General features: G+C 47.3%; 1 protein-coding gene across 6 annotated transcripts in view; it reads right to left on the bottom strand.

The window, feature by feature from the left end:
- ALG9 (ALG9 alpha-1,2-mannosyltransferase) overlaps window positions 1–26,863 on the bottom strand; it is a 579,895-nt gene that overhangs the window by 511,075 nt on the left and 41,957 nt on the right. For all 6 annotated transcript variants that reach the window (XM_063943252.1, XM_063943251.1, XM_063943255.1 and 3 more), the window contains exon 5: window positions 5,906–5,994. In XM_063943252.1, the coding sequence (XP_063799322.1) occupies window positions 5,906–5,994 (89 nt within the window). The remainder of the gene's footprint in view (window positions 1–5,905; window positions 5,995–26,863) is intronic.

The following is a 26,863-nucleotide window of genomic DNA, read 5'->3' as shown; positions in this document are numbered from 1 at the left end:
GACTCCTTACTATCGAAGGAAACCCATCATACCACCATCACCCTGGTGAAATGGCAACAACAAATCCTGAATCGCAAACCTCAGGTAAGCCTAATGCGGAATAAACCGTAATTAGACCTCCTTACTCCATGGACCTCCTTACTCATGGAGTTTAAGTAGGAATATTGGGATTTGTCTGACCGAGCCGTCCGGCCTCGGGAGCACGAAAAAGCTTGAACAACAGCTTCTTCTCTTTTTTTTTTTTTTTATGACCGGAACAGCAGGACAATGACCTGATCCAGACACAACTCTTGTATTGCGTCACATACTACCTCCCTGTCATGAGGAGGATCGGTAAGGTTGATTCGAAAAAATCGGTGAGGGGAACGTCTGGAACTCCCGTATGTCCCCCTAGGGACTCTATCCTTAACTCACTGGTTCATGTCCTTTCCAGGACTGACTGAAGAGTTTTAGACGTGGTCCCATCGGTGTGGGCCCCCGCAAGATAGACCCAACGTCCCGCGGTGGACATGGCAGAAAACCATGGATGATTTCTGCTCCTGTGAACCTGAAAAGGCAGCTGACCTCTTACCTTTTTTACCTTCCTTTACCTGCAAAGAAAGCGGAATCCTTATCTAATCGGTCGAAATGACTGCATCCTACAACACTGCGTCACCAACTGTTGTGAGGGAACATAGGGCAAGAAGATAGATTTACCCGTGGAACCTGCCAAGAGCATATTAACAAGGCCATCACCAAACCAGGCTTCACTTCATGGGGAAGAGACTCCACTTCTTTTCGGAGTCAGCATTTGCATCCCTTTGGTGAATCCACAACGCCCTCCTAGCCGAGACCGCCATGGAAGTGGCCCGCGCAACCAAGAGTCCCATCCCTTGTAGTCGCACGGCAGTATGTTGCAATGTTCTAGATATGACCCAACTTAAGGAGTATCACATCTCTCCCCAGGGTAATTATATCGGATGACAAAGTAACCGACCATTTCTGAATACAAGCACTCCCCCCTGTGCATGCAATGCAAGTATAATCAAAGCATATAATTAAATATCACTTAGCTTCCTGTAAACGATCCTTTGTGACAGGGCCCCGTGTAGAACAGGGGTTGACTCTCACTTTATTCTATCCATGGCGGGAAAAGAATAAACACTCGGACTCCTTGTGATGATTTGAAACCATCTTGTCACGGCTGACCTAGAGTTATTCAACAGAGCGACCAGCACATGAGAAGGAAAAGTTTACTTCAGCATTCATTATACATTTTTTGTATAAATATACACAATTAAATACACATATACACACATATATCTATATATACATATCTCATATATATATATATATATATATATTTTTGTCAGGAACAGCAGGGTCCCTAGTGACATTAATGCGTTATTAATGTGTATGAAACATGTACTGAATGCCGGATGTTGTGGATCTAATCTGGAAACATTATGGTCGACATAAGACATAGTATTCGTGTCGACAACAGGGAATAGTAACTGGGCAAAATAACATTTTTGCGACCCCGAGGGTCTGAGGGAAATATATATCTTATTAATATTACGCCCCCACAAATATTACTAAGTCTGTGCTCGAGCCACAGATCAATGCAACCGTACCATACATAAACACATATATATATACACACACACACACACACACACACACACACACAGGTATAGCTTTTTGAAATGCATCACATTATCATGTTAATTTATACCCAGTCAGATTAGTTGGTGCCGACAGGGTCACCCACATACGTCTGTGAAAATCATACAACTACTGACATGCTGACACTTAATCTCATGAATCAAGTACCATCAGGAGTCGGCGGTGCCGACAGAGGGATACCCACGGCCGTTTGTGGCAGAGCACTCAGACATGCCGACACATGTGTACTAAACACCCACCGACATTACACTGACTATAAGGGGTAGATCCTAGTATCTGACAGGGAAAACACAAACTGTTTACCAGCTCATTTACCACACTCATTATATATAGTGCTTTACTTTTGTACATATATTGCACTAAACAACTGTGCCCCCCCCCCCCCTCGTTTTACACTGTGAGCTGTTCATCAGTGTTTTGGCAGGGCCAGCGTCACTGTGAGAAAATGGCGCTGGATAGAGTTGTGAGGGCTAAGCCACGCCCCCTTATCAGCGCGCTTCAGTCCCGCTACTTTTTCTAATTTTTATACTGGCGGGGGTCTGTATACAGTGCCTATGCACTATATACCTCTTTGCCAGGCTAATATATGAAATATATTGCTGCCCAGGGCGTCCCCCCCTGCGCCCTGCACCCTTGTAGTGCCGCTTGTGTGTGGGAGCAATGGCACACAGCGCAACCGCTGCACGGTACCTCAGAGACTCTGAAGTCTTCTGCCGTCACTTTAGTCTTCTGTTCTTCCTTTACTCACCCGGCTTCTTTCTTCTGGCTCTGTGAGGCTACTGACGGCGCGGCTCCGGGAACGAGCAGCTAGGCGTACCAAGTGATCAGACCCTCTGGAGCTAATGGTGTCCAGTAGCCCAAGAAGCAGAGCCTTTAAACTCACAGAAGTAGGTCTGATTCTCTCCCCTCAGTCCCACGATGCAGGGAGCCTGTTGCTAGCAGTGCTTCCTGAAAATAATAAACCTAACAAAAGTCTTTTCAAAGAAACTCAGTAGAGCTCCTTAGTGTGTGACCAGTCTCTCTGGGCACAGAATCTAACTGGAGTCTGGATGAGGGGCATAGAGGGAGGAGCCAGTTCACACCCATTCAAAGTCTTAATGTGCCCATGTCTCCTGCGGATCCCGTCTATACCCCATGGTCCTTTTGGAGTCCCCAGCATCCTCTAGGACGTATGAGAAACCTAATCAATCAGTAAGCCCAGTATCACAGTCCCAGTTCTCCTGTTCCTCATTAAGGGACAGACTTTATTAAGTCGTTCAATCAACAAACAGTGAGGGCTACATTTCCTAAATCGAATTCCAGGACTGTATAGTTCCTATTGCCTAGAGACAGAAAATAATGCTATCCAACTACAGTCACAGGGCCTCAGGGGGATTTGAGAAGGGTGTGTCCAAACTACATCTAAATTGCAGTGTAAAGATAAAGCTGTCCAGCATTTGTGGGCTACATACAGAAGCAGTCAGTATTTACCCTGCATGAGCTTGCACCCTTTGCGGTGCAGCATGGATTGCCCAGGTATACAGTTACTTGCTCTTTTTTTGCTTTACTCCCAACTCTGAATCAGGCCCACAGACACTAGCTCTGAGGATTTGGAACTAATAGGATAGAGAATAAGCATAGCAAGGTAGCAAGGTTATACAACAGTACAAAGCCTGGCCCCTTGGCTGCTGCATGCCTAGTAAGGCAGATACAGAACATTTTGTCTTGAAAAGCGGCCCATGGTTTGGTATGAAATGCTGTCTTCTGATGGATTATCTGCACTTCTAAAGGCAAGAAAAGTCCCTTACCGATGTATATTATTACGTTATTTCATTGCTGCCTATATAAATGGGTAACACAATTTTCTAAGATCACTTTTCCTATGTGTCTGGATAGCGGCTAGTTATATAGAATGACCTGGAAGCCTCCAAAGTGTCGGACAAGCGCACATCATACTCCAAATGCAACAAAAGGTTAATGCGGATAGACTCTGCTCAGCCCTTTACATTGCTTGTCTGTGACAGAAGAATATAAATGTCACTTCAAGATGCAGAGTATTAGCACCATTAGTGCAAGCCTTAATATACTACTAGTGGTGGTCTATCCGGGCCTGATTCACAATCACACACGGTCGCGTCTATTGCTGCACCTGCGTCTCGTGCCAATGCTGCGGCCAATTTCCTTAATACTGAGACGCCCACTTGCACCGTACATCTTGGTATGTCTTTAGACGCACAGGCACTCTGTCCGAGTATGGCTTCTATGTGAGCTGCTGGGCGTCTTTGCTTGCAGTGACATGTCTGCTTAACCGCCCTCAATTATCTCCCAGGAGCACATACTGACAACCCCACTCTCAGCATCCAAACCTGTTCTGCATCTCTGTGCCGTGACGATCAGGACACGTGCGCTGTGTGACCCCAACACATGAGCAGAAGTCAAAACGCTGTCGGTCTGGTCAAATATCGGCATAGTGTGCGACTCAGGCCCTTTGTGTCTTAAGCAGTGACAGTAGGACAGATTTTTCATCTAATTGTTTAGATTTATTTATTTTATTTATTAAGAGTTTCTTATATAGTGCAGCAAATTCCATTGCGCTTTACAACTGGACACAAATGATAAGACAAAACTAGGTAATTACAAACAAACAGTCATAGAGGTAGGAAGGCCCTGCTCGCAAGCTTACAATATATGGGGAAACAGGCTTTGATACACAAGGATAGGGGCTATCTATTGCAAAGGTTCTTGGTGGGCTGCATATCATATCATATCACAGCAGTGATGAACCAGGGTCAGGAGGAAGGGAGAGTGATGAAAAAAATATGTTGCGGATATGTGTGGACTGTACAATGGGGATATAATTGGATAGGAAAGATTATGAAGTTTATGTGAGCGATTGTGGAATTTGATAAGCTTGTCTGAATAGGCGAGTTTAATTGTTTATATACGGTTACATGCACAAGTGGATCTGTATCGGCTCTGGACATCTTCTACATGGCGCAAACGGTCACAGTGACAGATAACCTCCAAAGTGTAACAATACAGCCACTTTGTGCATACACCTGCTAGCCTGGGACCGCCTCCACGTCACACCCCTTGCACTTACTTGGTGGCGCTGTCACTGACATATAATTGAATAATGTTCCTCCTGGTTTAGCAATTACAGACCTCTATAATAGCGATCTGTATGATGAAATGCATATAGCACAGGTTCTAAGGAACCATTGAGCCTATCTTTCATGCGTTATGTGATCATCTCCATGCTGAAACACCACCATACAGTTGCAAGTTCGTCCTTTACTATACAGGTTGAGTATCCCTTATCCAAAATGCTTGGGACCGGAGGTATTTTGGATATCGGATTTTTCCGTATTTTGGAATAAGTGCATACCATAATGAGATATCATGGCAATGGGACCTAAATCTAAGCACAGAATGCATTTATGTTACATATACACCTTATACACACAGCCTGAAGGTAATTTTAGCCAATATTTGTAATAACTTTGTGCATTAAACAAAGTGTGTCTACATTCACACAATTCATTTATGTTTCATATACACCTTATACACACAGCCTGAAGGTCATTTAATACAATATTTTTAATAAAATGTGTATTAAACAAAGTTTGTGTACATTGAGCCATCAAAAAACAAAGGTTTCACTATCTCACGCTCACTCAAAATATTCCGTATTTCGGAATATTCCGTATTTCGGAATATTTGGATATGGGATACTCAACCTGAATTAACTTATAGCTTTATACAATACTTTACTGAGGTTTCTGTGTTGCACGAGACAATTTTATTTAGTCCTGGAAACTCATAAAAGTACAGCGTATTGTTATATCACAGCTGCTAACAGGACCAGTAGTTAAGAAAAAGCTGCACATGTAATATACATGTAACATAATGCTTTGCAAGTGTTTTGGAAGATATTTCTGCATACAACAATTGGTGGTTTTCATCACTCAAGTGCTAGAGCTGTAATGGTAACTGCTTTATATACTAGTGCTTTTTTTATTGGCAGCTATGTTCACAAGTGCTCAGTTTATGGCTGACAGTAAGTGGTGAAGGGGGAACGTCCTTACTCTGTCACTCAAGATTGGTTAAGCCCATGCAGTATCGTCATACTGTATGTTGCCCCCCCTGCACAGCAGTGAATGGGCACTTGTGAATGATGCACTTTTCTAGCAGGAAAAGCATTTGTGATTGAAACCCCCATGTGACTCAGACATTCACCAGTTACATCATAGGCACCTACCAGCAGCTGAACAAAACATTCCCGTGCTGAGGACAAGGAAAGCCAACATAAGGCGCCCAACATGAAGGCCAAACTTTTTGCATACAGCCCTAGAAACCGACAAAAAAAATTACAAATCAAAATAAAAAGAGGGTAAAAGAAATGCACGTTACATGTTAATTGTTCCCGATACATAACCCTTATGTCCTGGTGTTTTATTTAATTGCTGTCACTGGCAATAAAGGAGACTGATCATTTACACCCCCATTTAATTACTCCAATGCATCAGGTATAATACTTGGCCACGTTGTATCAGGATATGGTACTTCCACACCAAATCAATACCGATTCAGATGAAATGTACCAGTGTACTTAGCCTAAGATTTGGGGGTTTTCTTTGCACCCATGGCAACATTTATTAGACCAAATCACATTACAATATGAAATAGTCAGTTTGAAACCTGTGTTGATTTGTAATCAGATACCCACTTTGCAAAAGGACAATAAAATTCACAGTATCAACATAATTAAATGAATTTAAGTAATGGTAAATTATATGACATTGGAAAGGCTTCAAAATATTATGTCTGTACATGCGTATTACATGTTCCTTGAATCATATGCAACATCAACACGACTCAGCAAACCTACTTACATGCAAATTCCACATTTCAGTTACTGCCATACAAATAACTGGTATTATACTGCACAAACATTGCACAATATGAAATGACACTCTAAACCAGAGGTTCTCAAATGCAGTCCTCAAGGCACCCCAAAAGCCCAGGTTTCAGGTATATCCATGGCTCAAGATGGTTGAATCAAACTGACCAAGGGGCTAATTAAGTCACCCGTAGCCGGGCATGGATAAACCTAAAACATGGACTGTTGGGTTGCCCTGAGGACCGCGTTTGAGAACCTCTGCTCTAAACTATATAAAATAATACAAGACTACATAAAACACTGAACTCCATAGAAACCAGTCTGATACTCCTACAGAGACATTTTTCTAAAAACTACTAGTGATGACACCAGAACTCATCGATTACCAGTAAAGAGGAGCCAAGACCAGGTTTCACTATATCAGTACACAAAAGACAAGTAAAGGGACTCAGCATATGCCAGGTCACCTCAGTGTGCGCCTGGCACCATCTCTGCTCCCCCTCTGCTGCTCTGCCAGTCACCCACCCTCTGGTGGCCCTACCAGGATATTTATCTTGTCCGCCTGCCACCACTGTAATCCCAGCATGCGCCGATGGCCACCACTGTCCTCTTGGCATGCTTCACTTGCCATCAATGTCCTCCCAGCATGCTGCGCTCACCTCCACTGTCCTGCTAGCATTAAGCATCTTTTTTGCTAAAATTGCGTCTTAATCGCAACACAATGCGGCAAGGACGCACAATGAGACTGTGCTGATTAATTTAAAATATAGGACATAAAAAAATAACTAAAAATAAACAAAACACTACCAGAGTCTCACGGGACCTGGCACCAGAAAATGGGCTGTTTGACACGACTGCAGCAATAATGTAACAGCACGTCTGTATAAATACCGGTCTTTGGATCTCCAAAAGTTGTACCTGTGATTAACCTTTTAGTGAGCGAATACTCAATTCACGTTTTGTTCATTTGCCACAAAAATTAAGAGTATATAACAGGCCCCTATCACGTACTTCTGTCTGGGATGTCTGTAAGGCAAAATGAAGCCACTTTCCAGATTATTACAATCAAAGACCCACTGCTGGGGCAAAACCTTCCCTGTGATAATAAGATTTCATGGATTCAAACGATCAGGTTTTCTCCACAAATGTCTTTTGCAAAGAATTTCACCAGAGATGCCGCACAGACTTCCCATCCATGACTGACTCATCAGCCATGTCCAGCTGTCTTTTACATCATTTACCAGAAGTCACCTCTTCACACCTAACAGCACTGACAAATGGAAGGCGACTCCCCTCAAACCATCTGCCAATTAGCTCATTTATTTTGGCCTTGCATATTTGTACATTGCATTTCCAGAAAAAACCTGTGCCAAAATACAATGGGGCCTACGTACTAAGCCCTGTAGAGAGGTAAAGTGGACGGAGATAAAGTACCAACCAATCAGCTCCTAACTGCCATGTTACAGGCTGTGTTTGAAAAATGACAAGAGCTGATTGGTTGGTACTTTATCTCTATTTGTTAGATCTCCCCCAAAGCCTGTAAAAATAAGATTTTAAACCTACCGGTAAATCTTTTTCTCCTAGTCCGTAGAGGATGCTGGGGACTCCGTAAGGACCATGGGGTATAGACGGGCTCCGCAGGAGACATGGGCACTACAAAGAACTTTTAGTATGGGTGTGCACTGGCTCCTCCCTCTATGCCCCTCCTCCAGACCTCAGTTAGAGAACTGTGCCCAGAGGAGATGGACAATACGAGGAAAGGATTTTGTTAATCTAAGGGCAAGATTCATACAAGCCACAGCAATCACACCGTATAACCTGGAAACATTCAACCAGTTAACAGTATGAACAAAAAACAGCATCAGTTAAAGACCGATTCCCACTGTAACATAACCCTTATGTAAGCAACAACTATATACAAGTCTTGCAGAGTAAGTCCGCACTGGGACGGGCGCCCAGCATCCTCTACGGACTAGGAGAAAAAGATTTACCGGTAGGTTTAAAATCTTATTTTCTCTTACGTCCTAGAGGATGCTGGGGACTCCGTAAGGACCATGGGGTTTATACCAAAGCTCCAAACTGGGCGGGAGAGTGCGGACGACTCTGTAGCACCGATTGAGCAAACACAAGGTCCTCATCAGCCAGGGTATCAAACTTGTAGAATTTAGCAAAAGTGTTTGAACCCGACCAAGTAGCTGCTCGGCATAATTGCAAAGCCGAGACGCCTCGGGCAGCCGCCCAAGAAGAGCCCACCTTCCTAATGGAATGGGCCTTTACCGAATTTGGTAACGGCAATCTAGCTGTAAAATAAGCCTACTGAATCGTGTTATAGATCCAGCGAGCAATAGTCTGCTTCGGCGCAGGCGCGCCAATCTTGTTGGCTGCATACAGGACAAACAGAGCCTCTGTTTTCCTAACCCTAGCCGTCCTGGCTACATAAATCTTTAAAGCCCTGACTACATCCAGGGACTTGGAGTCCTCCAAGTCACTCGTAGCTACAGGCACCACGATAGGTAGGTTCATAAGAAATGAAGACACCACCTTAGGTAAAAATTGAGGACGAGTCCTCAATTCTGCTCTATCCACATGAAAAATCAAGTAGGGGCTCTTGTGAGACAAGGCCGCCAATTCTGACACCCGCCTTGCCGAAGCCAAGGCTAATAACATGACCACCTTCCAGGTGAGAAATTTCAATTCAACCGTTTGAAGGGGTTCAAACCAGTGTGATTTAAGGAACTGTAACACCACATTCAGGTCCCATGGTGCCACTGGGGGCACAAAAGGAGGTTAGATGTGCAGCACTCCCTTCACAAAAGTTTGGACTTCTGGGAGAGAAGCCAATTCCTTCTGAAAGAATATAGATAGGGCCGAAATCTGTACCTTAATGGAGCCTAACTTCAGGCCCATATCCACTCCTGTCTGCAGGAAGTGGAGAAAACGGCCCAGATGGAAATCTTCCGTAGAAGCCTTCTTGGTTTCACACCAAGAGACATACTTCCTCCAGATACGGTGATAATGTTTCGCCGTCACCTCTTTCCTAGCCTTTATTAGAGTAGGTATGACCTCCTCCAGAATACCCTTCTCCGCTAGGATCCGGCGTTCAACCGCCATGCCGTCAAACGTAACCGCGGTAAGTCTTGGAACACGCAGGGCCCCTGCTGTAACAGGTCCTCCCTGAGAGGAAGAGGCCAAGGATCTTCTGTGAGCATTTCCTGAAGATCTGAGTACCAGGCCCTTCGAGGCCAATCTGGGACAATCAGTATTATCTGTACTCTTTTTCGTCTTATGATCCTCAAAATTTTTGCGATGAGAGGAAGAGGAGGAAACACATAGACCGACTGAAACACCCATGGTGTTACCAGGACGTCTACTGCTATTGCCTGAGGGTCCCGGGACCTGGCACAATACCTCCGAAGTTTCTTGTTGAGGCGCGACGCCATCCTGTCTATTTGAGGAATTCCCCAGAGACCCGTTATCTCTGCAAAGACTTCTTGATGAAGTCCCCACTCGCCTGGATGGAGATCGTGCCTGCTGAGGAAGTCCGCTTCCCAGTTGTCCACTCCCGGAATGAAGACTGCTGACAGAGCGCTTACGTGATTTTCCGCCCAGCGAAGAATCCTGGTGGCTTCCGCCATTGCGACTCTGCTCCTTGTCCCGCCTTGGCGGTTCACATGAGCCACGGCTGTGACATTGTCTGATTGAATCAGAACCGGTAGGTTGCGAAGAAGACTCTCCGCTTGTCGAAGGCCGTTATATATGGCCCTTAATTCCAGCACGTTGATGTGCAGACAAGACTCCTGGCTTGACCATAGTCCCTGAAAATTTCTTCCTTGTGGGACTGCTCCCCATCCTCGGAGGCTCGCGTCCGTGGTTACGAGAACCCAGTCCTGAATACCGAACCTGCAACCCTCTAGAAGGTGAGCACTTTGCAGCCACCATAGGAGAGACACCCTGGCCCTGGGGGACAGTGTAATTTTCTGATGTATTTGTAGATGGTACCCGGACCACTTGTCCAGAAGGTCCCACTGAAACGTCCTCGCATGAAACCTGCCGAAGGGAATGGCCTCGTAGGAGGCCACTATTTTTCCCAGAACTCGAGTGCATTGATGAACTGACACTCTTTTTGGCTTTAGCAGGTCTCTGACCATGTTCTGGAGGTCCTGGGCTTTTCCTAACGGGAGAAAAAGGTTCTTTCGTTCCGTGTCCAGTATCATGCCTAGGAACGATAGTCGAGTTGTTGGAACCAACTGCGACTTTGACAGATTGAGAATCCAACCGTGCTGTTGGAGCACTCTCAGGGAGAGCGACACGTTCTTCAACAATTGATCTCGCCTTTATCAGGAGATCGTCCAAGTATGGGATAACTGTGACTCCCTGCCTGCGCAAAATCACCATCATTTCCGCCATTACCTTGGTGAAAATCCTTGGGGCCGTGAAAAGCCCAAACGGCAACGTCTGAAACTGGTAATGACAATCCTGTACAGCGAATCTCAGGTACTCCTGATGAGAGGGATATATGGGGACATGAAGGTAAGCATCCTTTATGTCTAGCGACACCATAAAATCCCCCCCTTCCAGGCTGGATATTACAGCTCGGAGCAATTCCATCTTGAATCTGAATCTTTTCAAGTACTGATTTAGGGATTTTAGATTTAAAATGGGCCTGACCGAACCTTCCGGCTTCGGGACCACAAACAGGGTCGAATAATATCCTTTTCCCTGTTGGACCAGGGGAACCCTGACAATCACTTGCTGTTGACACAGCGTTTGAACTGCAGTTAACACTACTTCCCTCTCTGGGGAAGAAGCTGGTAAAAACCGGCGTGGGGGCACCTACTCGAATTCCAGCTTGTAGCCCTGGGAAACAATATCCATCGCCCAAGGATCCACGTTTGACCGAACCCAGACGTGGCTGAAGAGTCGGAGGCGTGCCCCCACCGGTGCGGACTCCCGTAGGGGAGCCCCAGCGTCATGCGGTGGACTTAGTGGAAGCCGGGGAGGACTTCTGCTCCTGGGAACCAGCCGAAGCAGGTGTTCTTTTTCCTCTACCCTTACCTCTGGCAAGGAAAGAGGAGCCCCGACCTCTTCTGGACTTTTGCGACCGAAAGGACTTTATCTGATACTGTGGAGTTTTCTTTTGCTGTTGGGGAACAAAAGGTAAAAAGGTAGATTTACCCGCTGTAGCTGTGGAAACCAGGTCCGCGAGACCGTCCCCAAACAACACTTCACCCTTGTAAGGTAAACCCTCCATATGCTTTTTTGAGTCCGCATCACCCGTCCATTGGCAGGTCCATACGGATCGCCTCGCAGAAATAGCCATGGCATTGGCCCTGGAACCCAGCAATCCAATGTCTCTTTGAGCGTCTCTCATATATAAGACTGCGTCCTTAATATGGGCTAAAGTTAACAAAATGGTATCCCTATCTAGGGTATCAAGGTCAGCGGACAGGGTATCTGTCCAAGCTGCAACTGCGCTACATACCCATGCTCACTCAATTGCCGGTCTGAGCAAGGTACCAGTATGTGTATAAATAGACTTTAACGTAGTCTCCTGCCTGCGGTCCGCAGGATGCTTGAGGGCCGCCGTGTCAGGAGACGGCAGCGCCACCTTCTTGGACAGGTGTGTTAAAGCCTTGTCCACACTGGGAGAGGATTCCCAACGTAACCTGTCCTGCGTAGGGAAAGGGTATGCCATAAGAACCCTCTTGGGAATATGCAGTTTCTTATCTGGAGTTTCCCAAGCTTTTTCAAATAACTCGTTAAGTTCATGAGATGGGGGGAAAGGATACTACTTGCTTCTTTCCCTTAAACATGTGTACCCTTGTGTCGGGAACGGTTCCGGTATGAATGGTCGACCATGTTATGGTCGACAGTCATTAGGTCGACCACTATTGGTCGACATTGACATGGTCGACATGGACACATGGTCGACACATGAAAATGGTCGACACATGAAAAGGTCGACACATGAAAAGGTCGACATGAGTTTATTAACTTTTTTTGGTGTCGTTTTTTGCGTAAAGTGACTGGGAACCCCAATTAGTGCACCGCGTCCCCTCACATGGCTCGCCATGCTTCGGGCATGGTGCCTTCACTCCGCTACCGCTTCGCTCGGCACAGATTACCGTTCCAATCGTAGTCCACGTGGATCGTAAAGTATGGAAAAGTTCCCCAAAAGAAAAAAAAGTTAAAAAATGCATGTCGACCTTTTCATGTGTCGACCTTTCATGTGTCGACCATGTGTCCATGTCGACCATGTCAATGTCGACCAATAGTGGTCGACCTAATGACTGTCGACCATAACATGGTCGACCATCTGTACGGATACCGTCGGGAACAGAGGGTTCATCAGTGATATACAAAACATCCTTTATTGCAATAATCATACACTGAATACTTTTTGTCACCCTAGGGTGCAATCTTGCTTCATCATAGTCAACACTGGAGTCAGAGTCCGTGTCGGTATCCGTGTCTACTATTTGTGACAAGGGATGTTTCTGAGACCCTGAAGGGCCCTGTGAGTCGGTCCAATCTGTGGATTGACCCCCTATTGTCTCCCTGGACTCTGCTTTGTCCAGTCTCTTATGTAAGGATGCTACAGTTGCATTTAACATATGCCACATATCCATCCATTCCTGAGTCGGCACCACCGACTGGGACCCACCACTCATCTGCTCCACCTCCTCCTTGGACGAGCCTTCCGCTTCAAACATGCCGACATGCACGTACCGACACCCTACACACACCGGGATATAACTATAAAGGGACAAATCCCCAACCAGGCCCTTTGTAGAGACAGAGAGAGAGTATGCCAGCACACACCCAGCGCCAAACTGACACTGGAATGACCCCAGATAGCGCTTTTATGTTATAATAATGATTTCCCCACTCACTGCGCCAATAATTGTGCCCCCCTCCTCTTTTTCAGCCCTCTGATTCGTGTTCAGCAGGGGAGAGTCCGGGGAGCCAGCATCTCTGCAGCTTCTGTGGAGAAAATGGTGCTGGTTAGTGCTGAGGGATCAAGCTCCGCCCCCTCCAGCGGCAGGCTTCGGTCCCGCTCTGATTTACAAAAAATGGCGGGGGTTTATCTATTTACTGCCTCCACAGCCTAATATTCTCTAATATGCCAGCCTTGAGGTTTATTGCTGCCCAGGGCGCCCCCCCTGTGCCCTGCACCCATCTGTGCCTGCTCTGTGTGTGTTGTGTGGGATCAATGGCGCGCAGCGTTACCGCTGCGCGCTTACCTCAGTGAAGATCTGAAGTCTTCTGCCGCCTTGAAGTCTTCTTTTCTTCTAATACTCACCCAGCTTCTATCTTCCGGCTCTGCGAGCAGGACGGCGGCGCGGCTCCGGGACGAACTGCAGGGTGAGATCTGCGTTCCGACTCCCTCTGGAGCTAATGGAGTCCAGTAGCCTAAGAAGCAGAGCCTATCATTTAAGTAGGTCTGCTTCTCTCTCCTCAGTCCCACGATGCAGGGAGCCTGTTGCCAGCAGTGCTCCCTGAAAATAAAAAACCTAACAAAATTCTTTAAACAGAGAAACTCAGGGGAGCTCCTCTGTAATGCACCCTATCTCCTCTGGGTACAAGATCTAACTGAGGTCTGGAGGAGGGGCATAGAGGGAGGAGCCAGTGCACACCCATACTAAAAGTTCTTTGTAGTGCCCATGTCTCCTGCGGAGCCCGTCTATACCCCATGGTCCTTACGGAGTCCCCAGCATCCTCTAGGACGTAAGAGAAAATAAGATTTTACTTACCGATAAATCTATTTCTCGTAGTCCGTAGTGGATGCTGGGGACTCCGTCAGGACCATGGGGATATAGCGGCTCCGCAGGAGACAGGGCACAATAATAAAAGCTTTAGGATCAGGTGGTGTGCACTGGCTCCTCCCCCTATGACCCTCCTCCAAGCCTCAGTTAGGATACTGTGCCCGGACGAGCGTGCATAATAAGGAAGGATATTGAATCCCGGGTAAGACTCATACCAGCCACACCAATCACACCGTACAACCTGTGATCTGAACCCAGTTAACAGTATGATAACAACGAAGGAGCCTCTGAAAAGATGGCTCACAACAAGAATAACCCGATTTTTGTAACAATAACTATGTACAAGTATTGCAGACAATCCGCACTTGGGATGGGCGCCCAGCATCCACTACGGACTACGAGAAATAGATTTATCGGTAAGTAAAATCTTATTTTCTCTGACGTCCTAGTGGATGCTGGGGACTCCGTCAGGACCATGGGGATTATACCAAAGCTCCCAAACGGGCGGGAGAGTGCGGATGACCCTGCAGCACCGAATGAGAGAACTCCATGTCCTCCTCAGCCAGGGTATCAAATTTGTAGAATTTAGCAAACGTGTTTGCCCCTGACCAAGTAACTGCTCGGCAAAGTTGTAAAGCCGAGACCCCTCGGGCAGTCGCCCAAGATGAGCCCCCTTCCTTTTGGAATGGGCTTTTACCGATTTTGGCTGTGGCAGGCCTGCCACAGAATGTGTAAACTGAATTGTATTACAAATCCAGCGAGCAATCGTCTGCTTAGAAGCAGGAGCACCCATCTTGTTGGGTGCATACAGGCTAAACAGCGAGTCAGATTTTCTGACTCCAGCCTTCCTGGAAACATATTTTTCAGGGCCCTGACAACGTCAAGTAACTTGGAGTCCTCCAAGTCCCTAGTACCCGCAGGTACCACAATAGGTTGGTTTATGTGAAAAACAGAAAACACCTTAAGGAGAAATTGAGGACGAGTCCTCAATTCTGCCCTGTCAGAATGAAAAATTAAGTAAGGTCTTTATATATGATAAAGCCGCCAATTCTGACACACGCCTGGCTGAAGCCAGGGCTAATAGCATCGTCACCTTCCATGTGAGATATTTTAAGTCCACAGTGGTGAGTGGTTCAAACCAATGTGACTTTAGGAAACTCAAAACAACATTGAGATCCCAAGGTGCCACTGGGGCACAAAAGGAGGCTGTATATGCAGTACCCCTTTTACAAACATCTGAACGTCAGGCACTAAAGCCAGTTCTTTCTGGAAGAAATTCGACAGGGCCGAAATTTGAACCTTAATGGACCCTAATTTTAGGCCCATAGACAGTCCTGTTTTCAGGAAATGTAGGAAACGACCCAGTTGGAATTCCTCTGTAGGGGCCTTCTTGGCCTCACACCACGCAACATATCTTCGCCAAATGCGGTGAAAATGTTTTGCGGTTACATCCTTCCTGTCTTCGACCAGGGTAGGGATGACTTCATCTGGAATGCCCTTTCAGGATCCGGCGTTCAACCGCCATGCCGTCAAACGCGGCCGCGGTAAGTCTTGGAACAGACAAGGCCCCTGCTGGAGCAGGTCCTTTCTTAAAGGTAGAGGCCACGGGTCTTCCGTGAACATCTCTTGAAGTTTCGGGTACCAAGTCCTTCTTGGCCAATCCGGAACCACGAGTATCATTCTTACTCATCTCCCTCTTATGATTCTCAGTACTTTTTGTATGAGAGGCATAGGAGGGAACACATACTCTGACTGGTACATCCACAGTGTTACCAGAGCGTCCACCGCTATTGCCTGAGGGTCCCTTGACCTGGCGCAATATCTAGTTTTTTGTTCAGGCGGGACGCCATCATGTCCACCTTTGGTTTTTCACAACGGTTTACAATCATGTGGAAGACTTCCCGATGAAGTCCCCACTCTCCCGGGTGGAGGTCATGCCTGCTGAGGAAGTCTGCTTCCCAGTTTTCCACTCCCGGAATGAACACTGCTGAGAGTGTTATCACATGATTTTTCGCCCAGCGAAGAATCCTTGCAGTTTCTGCCATTTCCCTCCTGCTTCTTGTGCCGCCCTGTCTGTTTACGTGGGCGACTGCCGTGATGTTGTCCCACTGGATCAATACCGGCTGACCTTGAAGCAGAGGTCTTGCTAAGCTTAGAGCATTGTAAATTGCCCTTAGCTCCAGTATATTTATGTGGAGAGAAGTCTCCAGACTCGATCACACTCTCTGGAAATTTTTTCCTTGTGTGACTGCTCCCCAGCCACTCAGGCTGGCATCCGTGGTCACCAGGACCCAGTCCTGAATGCCGAATCTGCGGCCCTTTCATAGATGAGCACTCTGCAGCCACCGCAGAAGAAACACCCTTGTCCTTGGAGACAGAGTTATCCGCTGATGCATCTGAAGATGCGATCCGGACCATTTTTCCAGCAGATCCCACGTAAAGGTTCTTGCGTGAAATCTACCGAATGGGATCGCTTTGTAAGAAACCACCATTTTTCACAGGATCCTTGTGCAATGATGCACTGATACTTTTCCTGGTTTTAGGAGGTTCCTGACTAGCTCGGATAACTCCCTGGCTTTCTTCTCCGGGAGAAAACATCCTTTTCTGGACTGTGTCCAGAATCATCCCTAGGAACAGTAGACGTGTCGTCGGAAAAAACTGCGATTTTGGAATATTTAGAATCCACTCGTGCTGTCGTAGAACTACTTAAGATAGTGCTACTCCGACCTCCAACTGTTCTCTGGACCTTGCCCTTATCAGGAAAGCGTCCATATTTCTTTTAAGAAGAATCATCATTTCGGCCATTACCTTGGTAAAGACCCGGGGTGCCGTGGACAATCCAAACGGCAGCGTCTGAACTGATAGTGACAGTTCTGTACCACGAACCTGAGGTACCCTTGGTGAGAAGGGCAAATTTGGACATGTAGGTAAGCGTCCCTGATATCCAGTGACACCATATCGTCCCCTTCTTCCTGGTTCGCTATCACTGCTCTGAGTGACTCCATCTTGATTTGAACGCTTGTATGTAAGTGTTCAAATATTTCAGATCTCACCTAGCCGTCTGGCTTCAGTACCACAATATAGTGTGGAATAATACCCCTTCCCTTGTTGTAGAAGGGGTACTTTGATTATCACCTGCTGGGAATACAGCCTGTGAATTGTTCCCAATACTGCCTCCCTGTCGGAGGGAGACATTGGTAAAGCAGACTTCAGGAACTTGTGAGGGGAAGACGTCTCGAATTTCCAATGTACACCTGGGATACTACGTGTAGGATCCAGGAGTCCACTTGTGAGTGAGCCCACTGCGTGCTGAAACTCTTGAGATGACCCCCTACCGCACCTGAGTCCGCTTGTACGGCCCCAGCGTCATGCTGCGGACTTGGCAGAAGCTGTGGAGGGCTTCTGTTCCTGGGAATGGGCTGCCTGCTGCAGTCTTCTTCCCTTTCCTCTACCCCTGGGCAGATATGACTGGCCCTTTTGCCCGCCTGCCCTTATGGGGACGAAAGGACTGAGACTGAAAAGACTGTGTCCTTTTCTGCTGAGATGTGACTTGGGGTAACAAAAAGTGGATTTTTCAGCTGTTGCCATGGCCACCAGGTCCGATGGACCGCCCCTTTATACGGCAATACTTCCATGTGCCGTCTGGAATCTGCATCACCTGACCACTGTCGTCTGGCAGATATGGACATCACATTTACTCTTGATGCCAGAATGCAAATATCCCTCTGCGCATCTCGCATATATAGAAATGCATCCTTAAAATGCTCTATAGTCAATAAAATCTTGTCCCTGTCAAGGGTATCAATATTTTCAGTCAGGAAATCCGACCAAGCCCCCTCAGCGCTGCACATCCAGGCTGAGGCGATTGCTGGTCGTAGTATAACACCAGTATATGTGTATATACTTTTAGGATATTTTTCAGCTTCCTATCAGCTGGCTCCTTGAGGGCTGCCGTATCTGGAGACGGTAACGCCACTTGTTTTTATAAGCGTGTGAGCGCCTTATTCACCTTAAGGTGTGTTTCCCAACTCGCCCTAACTTCTGGCGGGAAAGGGTATACCGCCAATAATTTTCTATCGGAGGAAACCCACGTATCATCACACACTTCATTTAATTTTTCTGATTCAGGAAAAACTACAAGTAGTTTATTCACACCCTACATAATACCCTTATTTGTGGTACTTGTATCAGAAATATGTAACACCTCCTTCATTGCCCTTAACATGAAACGTGTGGCCCTAAAGGAAAATACGTTTGTTTCTTCACCGTCGACACTGGAGTCAGTGTCCGTGTCTGTGTCTGTGTCGACCGACTGAGGTAAATGGGCGTTTTTACAAGCCCCTGACGGTGTCTGAGACGCCTGGACAGGTACTAATTTGTTTGCCGGCCGTCTCATGTCGTCAACCGACCTTGCAGCGTGTTGACATTATCACGTAATTCCTAAATAAGCCATCCATTCCAGTGTCGACTCCCTAGAGAGTGACATCACCAATACAGGCAATTTGCTCCGCCTCCTCACCAACATCGTCCTCCTACATGTCGACACACACGTACCGACACACCGCACACACACAGGGAATGCTCTGACAGAGGACAGGACCCCACTAGCCCTTTGGGGAGACAGAGGGAGAGTTTGCCAGCACACACCAAAAACGCTATAATTATACAGGGACAACCCCTTATACAAGTGTTTTCCCTTATAGCATTTTTATATATGTAATCATATCGCCAAATAAGTGCCCCCCCTCTCTGTTTTAACCCTGTTTCTGTAGTGCAGTGCAGGGGAGAGCCTGGGAGCCTTCCTCACAGCAGAGCTGAGCAGGAAAATGGCGCCGTGTGCTGAGGAGAATAGGCCCCGCCCCCTTTTCGGCGGGCTCTTCTCCCGGAGTTTGTGAGATCTGGCAGGGGTTAAATACATCCATATAGCCTCAAGGGCTATATGTGATGTATTTTAGCCATAAAAAGGTATTATACATTGCTGCCCAGGGCGCCCCCCCCAGCGCCCTGCATTCTCAGTGACAGTTGGTGACTGTTGGTGAAGTGTGCTGACAACAATGGCGCACAGCTGCAGTGCTGTGCGCTACCTTATGAAGACTGAAAAGCCTTCTGCCGCCGGTTTCTGGACCTTCAATCTTCAGCATCTGCAAGGGGGTCGGCGGCGCGGCTCCGGGACGAACCCCAGGGTGAGACCTGTGTTCCGACTCCCTCTGGAGCTAATGGTGTCCAGTAGCCTAAGAAGCAAATCCATCCTGCACGCAGGTGAGTTTACTTCTCTCCCCTAAGTCCCTCGTAGCAGTGAGCCTGTTGCCAGCAGGACTCACTGAAAATAAAAAACCTAACTTAAACTTTTATTCTAAGCAGCTCAGGAGAGCCACCTAGATTGCACCCTTCTCGTCGGGCACAAAAATCTAACTGAGGCTTGGAGGAGGGTCATAGGGGGAGGAGCCAGTGCACACCACCTGATCCTAAAGCTTTTATTATTGTGCCCTGTCTCCTGCGGAGCCGCTATATCCCCATGGTCCTGACGGAGTCCCCAGCATCCACTAGGACGTCAGAGAAATGACAGTTAGAAGCTGATTGGCTGGTACTTTATTTCTCTCTAAGGTTTGATCCATCTCCCTCTGATGATTGGTTAATACTTTGGTGTCTATGGAGAAATTCAACTGTGCTGCACACCCCTTGGGTGTCTATCAGAGCAATTCACTTGTTGTTCTGATGAGGCGTCCACTATCCGCGGCAGTCATATTGTTTCTCTCGCAGCTTCCGGAGGTGCGAGAAAAATTGAGTGAAAAGTCAATATTTTGTGTGCAAAAACTTGAAGTTCAGACGTCCAATAGAGATCTTTAGATGAGTATAGCAAATTTCCACGGATAAACCTGGTGCTTTCAGCCGCATTAAATGCTAATGGACGTCTGTTCAGAGCAACAATTGAAGTGCTCTACTAGAAGTCCATTATTATAGACGGCTATAAGGAGGCGCGCGGTACAAGAATTCCCCCCTATGTACTAACAAATTAACGCAGCTAAAAATCCCCTCTTGCTTCACCTGCGAAGCATGAGGCGGCTAACACAGTTGTTACTTTTAATAGACCTGCTGAGGAGGGTGAACGGTAAGTCACCCCCTCAGCAGTAACCGCAGAGACAGACGAGTCCCGTACAGTGCAGCAATAGAAACAAGATTTTTTTTCTTAGTGAAGAACTTTATTGACAGCCGGACAAAAGGGACAGCGCTCGCTTCCTGCTTCTCCAGTGAGTAGAAGCAGATACCGGCAGCTACAGGAGGTGATATCACCGCAGCAGAAGACACCCAATGATAAGTGACCTCTCCTCTCAAGCTGGGTACACACTGCAGCGACGGGCATTCGATCCAACATCGGAACAAAAGCCCTTGAGCCCAGATTTTGTGTACACACTGGAACGAGTTTTACAAGGGACGGAACAGTCATGTTCCTCCTTCATTAGCATAAACATGATTGCTAGCAATATCGCTAGGTTTGATGTGCAGCACATCAAGCATAGCAAGAGTTACTAGCCACCGCGGGAGCGTACAATCACCTGTACACACTGAGTGATGCAGGCGATTTGACGTTACGAAATGGCTAATTGGCCCCACAGCACTCCAGTGTGAACCCAGCTTTGGTAACACATGGGACACTTAGTACTGCCTATAGCAGCGCTAGTGACTCGGGTGCAGCTCCAATATTCCTGCCTGCTAATAGCAGTAACAGGCAGAGCAAATCCCTTTAGTACATATCGAGAAGAGATATGTACAGGGGTCCGCTCTGCCTTTTGCATTCAGCCCCTTATCTCCTGTTAGTACATGGACCCCCATTTCTCAGTCAACTTTTTCTCTCTCCAATGCTTAGTACATAGAGCCCAAAGTGACATAATGCCCATTCCTGCACTCTCTTCCTGCTGGCAGAACACCGTTACTCTGTAATACCCCTTTCAAACCTGGCATATTGCCGGGTTGGCGATGTCAGCGGTGACATGGCGGGGGCGGCGCTTGGAAAGCACATGATCTCCAAGTGCCGCCCGTACACAGAGAGTGAATGGGAAATGGGTCGCAACGACCTGGCTCCCTGCTCACGACCAGGGTTGAAATAACGGATCACTCGACCCGGTATTTCAGCCCTTGTACCTTTCAGACCGCACCTGAACACGGGTTATGCACGCTCATGTGACAAAAAATAAGAATTTACTTACCGATAATTCTATTTCTCGGAGTCCGTAGTGGATGCTGGGGTTCCTGAAAGGACCATGGGGGATAGCGGCTCCGCAGGAGACAGGGCACAAAAAGTAAAGCTTTAGGATCAGGTGGTGTGCACTGGCTCCTCCCCCTATGACCCTCCTCCAAGCCTCAGTTAGGATACTGTGCCCGGACGAGCGTACACAATAAGGAAGGATTTATGAATTCCGGGTAAGACTCATACCAGCCACACCAATCACACTGTACAACCTGTGATCTGAACCCAGTTAACAGTATGATAACAGCGGAGCCTCTGAAAGATGGCTCACAACAATAATAACCCGATTTTTGTAACTATGTACAAGTATTGCAGATAATCCGCACTTGGGATGGGCGCCCAGCATCCACTACGGACTCCGAGAAATAGAATTATCGGTAAGTAAATTCTTATTTTCTCTATCGTCCTAGTGGATGCTGGGGTTCCTGAAAGGACCATGGGGATTATACCAAAGCTCCCAAACGGGCGGGAGAGTGCGGATGACTCTGCAGTACCGAATGAGAGAACTCCAGGTCCTCCTTAGCCAGGTTATCAAATTTGTAGGAGTTTACAAACGTGTTTGCCCCTGACTAAATAGCCGCTCGGCAAAGTTGTAAAGCCGAGACCCCTCGGGCAGCCGCCCAAGATGAGCCCACCTTCCTTGTGGAATGGGCATTTACATATTTTGGCTGTGGCAGGCCTGCCACAGAATGTGCAAGCTGAATTGTATTACACATCCAACTAGCAAAAGTCTGCTTAGAAGCAAGAGCACCCAGTTTGTTGGGTGCATACAGGATAACAGCAAGTCAGTTTTCCTGACTCCAGCCGTCCTGGAACCTATATTTTCAGGGCCCTGACCACATCTAGCAACTTGGAGTTCTCCAAGTCCCTAGTAGGCGCAAGACACCACAATAAGCTGGTTCAGGTGAAACACTGACACCACCTTAGGGAGAGAACTGGGGACGAGTCCGCAGCTCTGCCCTGTCCGAATGGACAAACAGATATGGGCTTTTTTGAGAAAAAAAACACCAATTTTACACTCGCCTGGTCCAGGCCAGGTCCAAGAGCATGTTCACTTTTCATGTGAGATGCTTCAAATCCACAGATTTGACTGGTTTTAAACCAATGTGTTTTGAGGAATCCCAGAACTACGTTGAGATCCCACAGTGCCACTGGAGGCACAAAAGGGGGTTGTATATGCAATACTCCCTTGACAAACTTCTGGACTTCAGGAACTGAAGCCAATTCTTTCTGGAAGAAAAATCGACAGGGCCGAAATTTGAACCTTAATGGACCCCAATTTGAGGCCCATAGACACCCCTGTTTGCAGGAAATGCAGGAATCGACCGAGTTGAAATTTCTTCGTGGGGCCTTCCTGGCCTCACACCACGCAACATATTTTCGCCACATGTGGTGATAATGTTGTGCGGTCACCTCCTTTCTGGCTTTGACCAGGGTAGGAATGACCTCTTCCTGAATGCCTTTTCCCTTAGGATCCGGCGTTCCACCGCCATGCCGTCAAACGCAGCTGCGGTAAGTCTTGGAACAGACATGGTACTTGCTGAAACAAGTCCCTTCTTAGCGGCAGAGGCCATAAGTCCTCTGTGAGCATCTCTTGAAGTTCCGGGTACCAAGTCCTTCTTGGCCAATCCGGAGCCATGAGTATAGTTCTTACTCCTCTACGTCTTATAATTCTCAGTACCTTAGGTATGAAAAGCAGAGGATGGAACACATACACCGACTGGTACACCCACGGTGTTACCAGAACGTCCACAGCTATTGCCTGAGGGTCTCTTAACCTGGCGCAATACCTGTCCCGTTTTTTGTTCAGACGGGACGCCATCATGTCCACCTTTGGTAATTCCCAACGGTTTACAATCATGTGGAAAACTTCCCCATGAAGTTCCCACTCTGCCGGGTGGAGGTCGTGCCTACTGAGGAAGTCTGCTTCCCAGTTTCCATTCCCGGAATGAAACACTGCTGACAGTGCTATCACATGATTTTCCGCCCAGCGAAAAGTCCTTGCAGTTTTTGCCACTGCCCTCCTGCTTCTTGTGCCGCCCTGTCTATTTACGTGGGCGACTGCCGTGATGTTTTATCCCACTGGATCAATACCGGCTGACCTTGAAGCAGAGGTCTTGCTAAGCGTAGAGCATTATAAATTTACCCTTAGCTATATTTATGTGGAGAAAAGTCTCCAGACTTGATCACACTCCCTGGAAATTTTTTCCTTGTGTGACTGCTCCCCAGCCTCTCGGGCTGGCCTCCGTGGTCACCAACATCCAAAACTGAATGCCGAATCTGCGGCCCTCTAGAAGATGAGCACTCTGTAACCACCACAGGAGAGACACCCTTGTCCTTGGATATAGGGTTATCCGCTGATGCATCTGAAGATGCGATCCGGACCATTTGTCCAGCAGATCCCACTGAAAAGTTCTTGCATGAAATCTGCCGACTGGAATTGCTTCGAAGGAAGTCACCATTTTTTTTTACCATGGCCCTTGTGCAATGATGCACTGATTTTAGGAGGTTCCTGACTAGCTCGGATAACTCCCTGGCTTTCTCTTCCAGGAGAAACACCTTTTTCTGGACTGTGTCCAGAATCATCCCTAAGCACAGGAGACTTGTTGTCGGGATCAGCTGCGAATTTGGAATATTTAGAATCCACCCCTGCTGTTGTAACAGTATCCGAGCTAGTGCTACTCCGACCTCCAACTGTTCCCTGGACTTTGCCCTTATCAGGAGATCGTCCAAGTAAGGGATAATTAAGACGCCTTTTCTTCGAAGAAGAACCATCATTTCGGCCATTACCTTGGTAAAGACCCGGGGTGCCGTGGACAATCCAAACGGCAGCGTCTGAAACTGATAGTGACAGTTCTGTACCACGAACCTGAGGTACCCTTAGTGATAAGGGCAAATTTGGGACATGGAGGTAAGCATCCCTGATGTCTCGGGACACCAGATAGTCCCCTTCTTCCCGGTTCGTTATCACTGCTCTGAGTGACTCCATCTTGATTTGAACCTTTGTAAGTGTTCAAATTTTTTTAGATTTAGAATAGGTCTCACCTAGCCTTCTGGCTTCAGTACCACAATATAGTGTGGAATAATACCCCTTTTCTTGTTGTAGGAGGGGTAATTTAATTATCACCTGCTGGGAATACAGCTCGTGAATTGTTTCCCATACTGCCTCCTTGTCGGAGGGAGACCTTGGTAAAGCAGACTTCAGGAGCCTGCGCAGGGGAAACGTCTCGACATTCCAATCTGTACCCCTGGGATACTACTTGTAGGATCCAGGGGTCCTGTACGGTCTCAGCGTCCTGCTGAGAGCTTGTCAGAAGCGGTGGAACGCTTCTGTTCCTGGGAATGGGCTGCCTGCTGCAGTCTTCTTCCCTTTCCTCTATCCCTGGGCAGATATGACTCTTATAGGGACGAAAGGACTGAAGCTGAAAAGACGGTGTCTTTTTCTGCAGAGATGTGACTTAGGGTAAAAACGGTGGATTTTCCAGCAGTTGCCGTGGCCACCAGGTCCGATGGACCGACCCCAAATAACTCCTCTTCCTTTATACGGCAATACACCTTTGTGCCGTTTGGAATCTGCATCACATGACCACTGTCGTGTCCATAAACATCTTCTGGCAGATATGGACATCGCACTTACTCTTGATGCCAGAGTGCAAATATCCCTCTGTGCATCTCGCATATATAGAAATGCATCCTTTAAATGCTCTATAGTCAATAAAATACTGTCCCTGTCAAGGGTATCAATATTTTTAGTCAGGGAATCCGACCAAGCCACCCCAGCTCTGCACATCCAGGCTGAGGCGATCGCTGGTCGCAGTATAACACCAGTATGTGTGTATATACTTTTTATGATATTTTCCAGCCTCCTGTCAGCTGGCTCCTTGAGGACGGCCCTATCTATAGACGGTCCCGCCACTTGTTCTGATAAGCGTGTGAGCGCCTTATCCACCCTAAGGGGTGTTTCCCAACGCGCCCTAACTTCTGGCGGGAAAGGGTATACCGCCCATATTTTCTATCGGGGGGAACCCACGCATCATCACACACTTCATTTAATTTATCTGATTCAGGAAAAACTACGGTAGTTTTTTCACATCCCACATAATACCCTCTTTTGTGGTACTTGTAGTATCAGAAATATGTAACACCTCCTTCATTGCCCTTAACGTGTGGCCCTAATAAGGAATACGTTTGTTTATTCACCGTCGACACTGGATTCAGTGTCCCTGTCTGTGTCTGTGTCGACCGACTAAAGTAAACGGGCGTTTTAAAACCCCTGACGGTGTTTCTGAGACGTCTGGACCGGTACTAATTGTTTGTCGGCCGTCTCATGTCGTCAACCGACCTTGCCGCGTGTTGACATTATCACGTAATTCCCTAAATAAGCCATCCATTCCGGTGTCGACTCCCTAGAGAGTGACATCACCATTACAGGCAATTTCTCCGCCTCCTCACCAACATCGTCCTCATACATGTCGACACACACGTACCGACACACAGCACACACACAGGGAATGCTCTGATAGAGGACAGGACCTACTAGCCCTTTGGAGAGACAGAGGGAGAGTTTGCCAGCACACACCAAAAACGCTATAATTATATAGGGACAACCTTATATAAGTGTTTTCCCTTATAGCATCTTTTTTATATATTTCTAACGCCAAATTAGTGCCCCCCCTCTCTGTTTTAACCCTGTTTCTGTAGTGCAGTGCAGGGGAGAGCCTGGGAGCCTTCCCTCCAGCCTTTCTGTGAGGGAAAATGGCGCTGTGTGCTGAGGAGATAGGCCCCGCCCCTTTTTCGGCTGCCTCGTCTCCCGCTCTTAACGGATTCTGGCAGGGGTTAAATATCTCCATATAGCCCCCGGAGGCTATATGTGAGGTATTTTTAGCCAAAAATAGGTTTTCATTGCCTCCCAGGGCGCCCCCCTCCCAGCGCCCTGCACCCTCAGTGACTGCCGTGTGAAGTGTGCTGAGAGGAAATGGCGCACAGCTGCAGTGCTGTGCGCTACCTTAAGAAGACTGAGGAGTCTTCATGCCGCCGATTCTGGACCTTCTTCTTGTTTCAGCATCTGCAAGGGGGCCGGCGGCGAGGCTCCGGTGACCATCCAGGCTGTACCTGTGATCGTCCCTCTGGAGCTAATGTCCAGTAGCCAAAGAAGCCAATCCATCCTGCACGCAGGTGAGTTCACTTCTTCTCCCCTAAGTCCCTCGTTGCAGTGATCCTGTTGCCAGCAGGACTCACTGTAAAATAAAAAACCTAAGCTAAACTTTTCTAAGCAGCTCTTTAGGAGAGCCACCTAGATTGCAC

The sequence above is a fragment of the Pseudophryne corroboree genome, chromosome 10 (assembly GCF_028390025.1).
Source record: "Pseudophryne corroboree isolate aPseCor3 chromosome 10, aPseCor3.hap2, whole genome shotgun sequence".
Classification (NCBI taxonomy): domain Eukaryota; kingdom Metazoa; phylum Chordata; class Amphibia; order Anura; family Myobatrachidae; genus Pseudophryne; species Pseudophryne corroboree.
The sequence above is the reverse complement of the archived record's forward strand: the minus strand, read 5'-3'. Positions and strand labels throughout refer to the sequence as shown.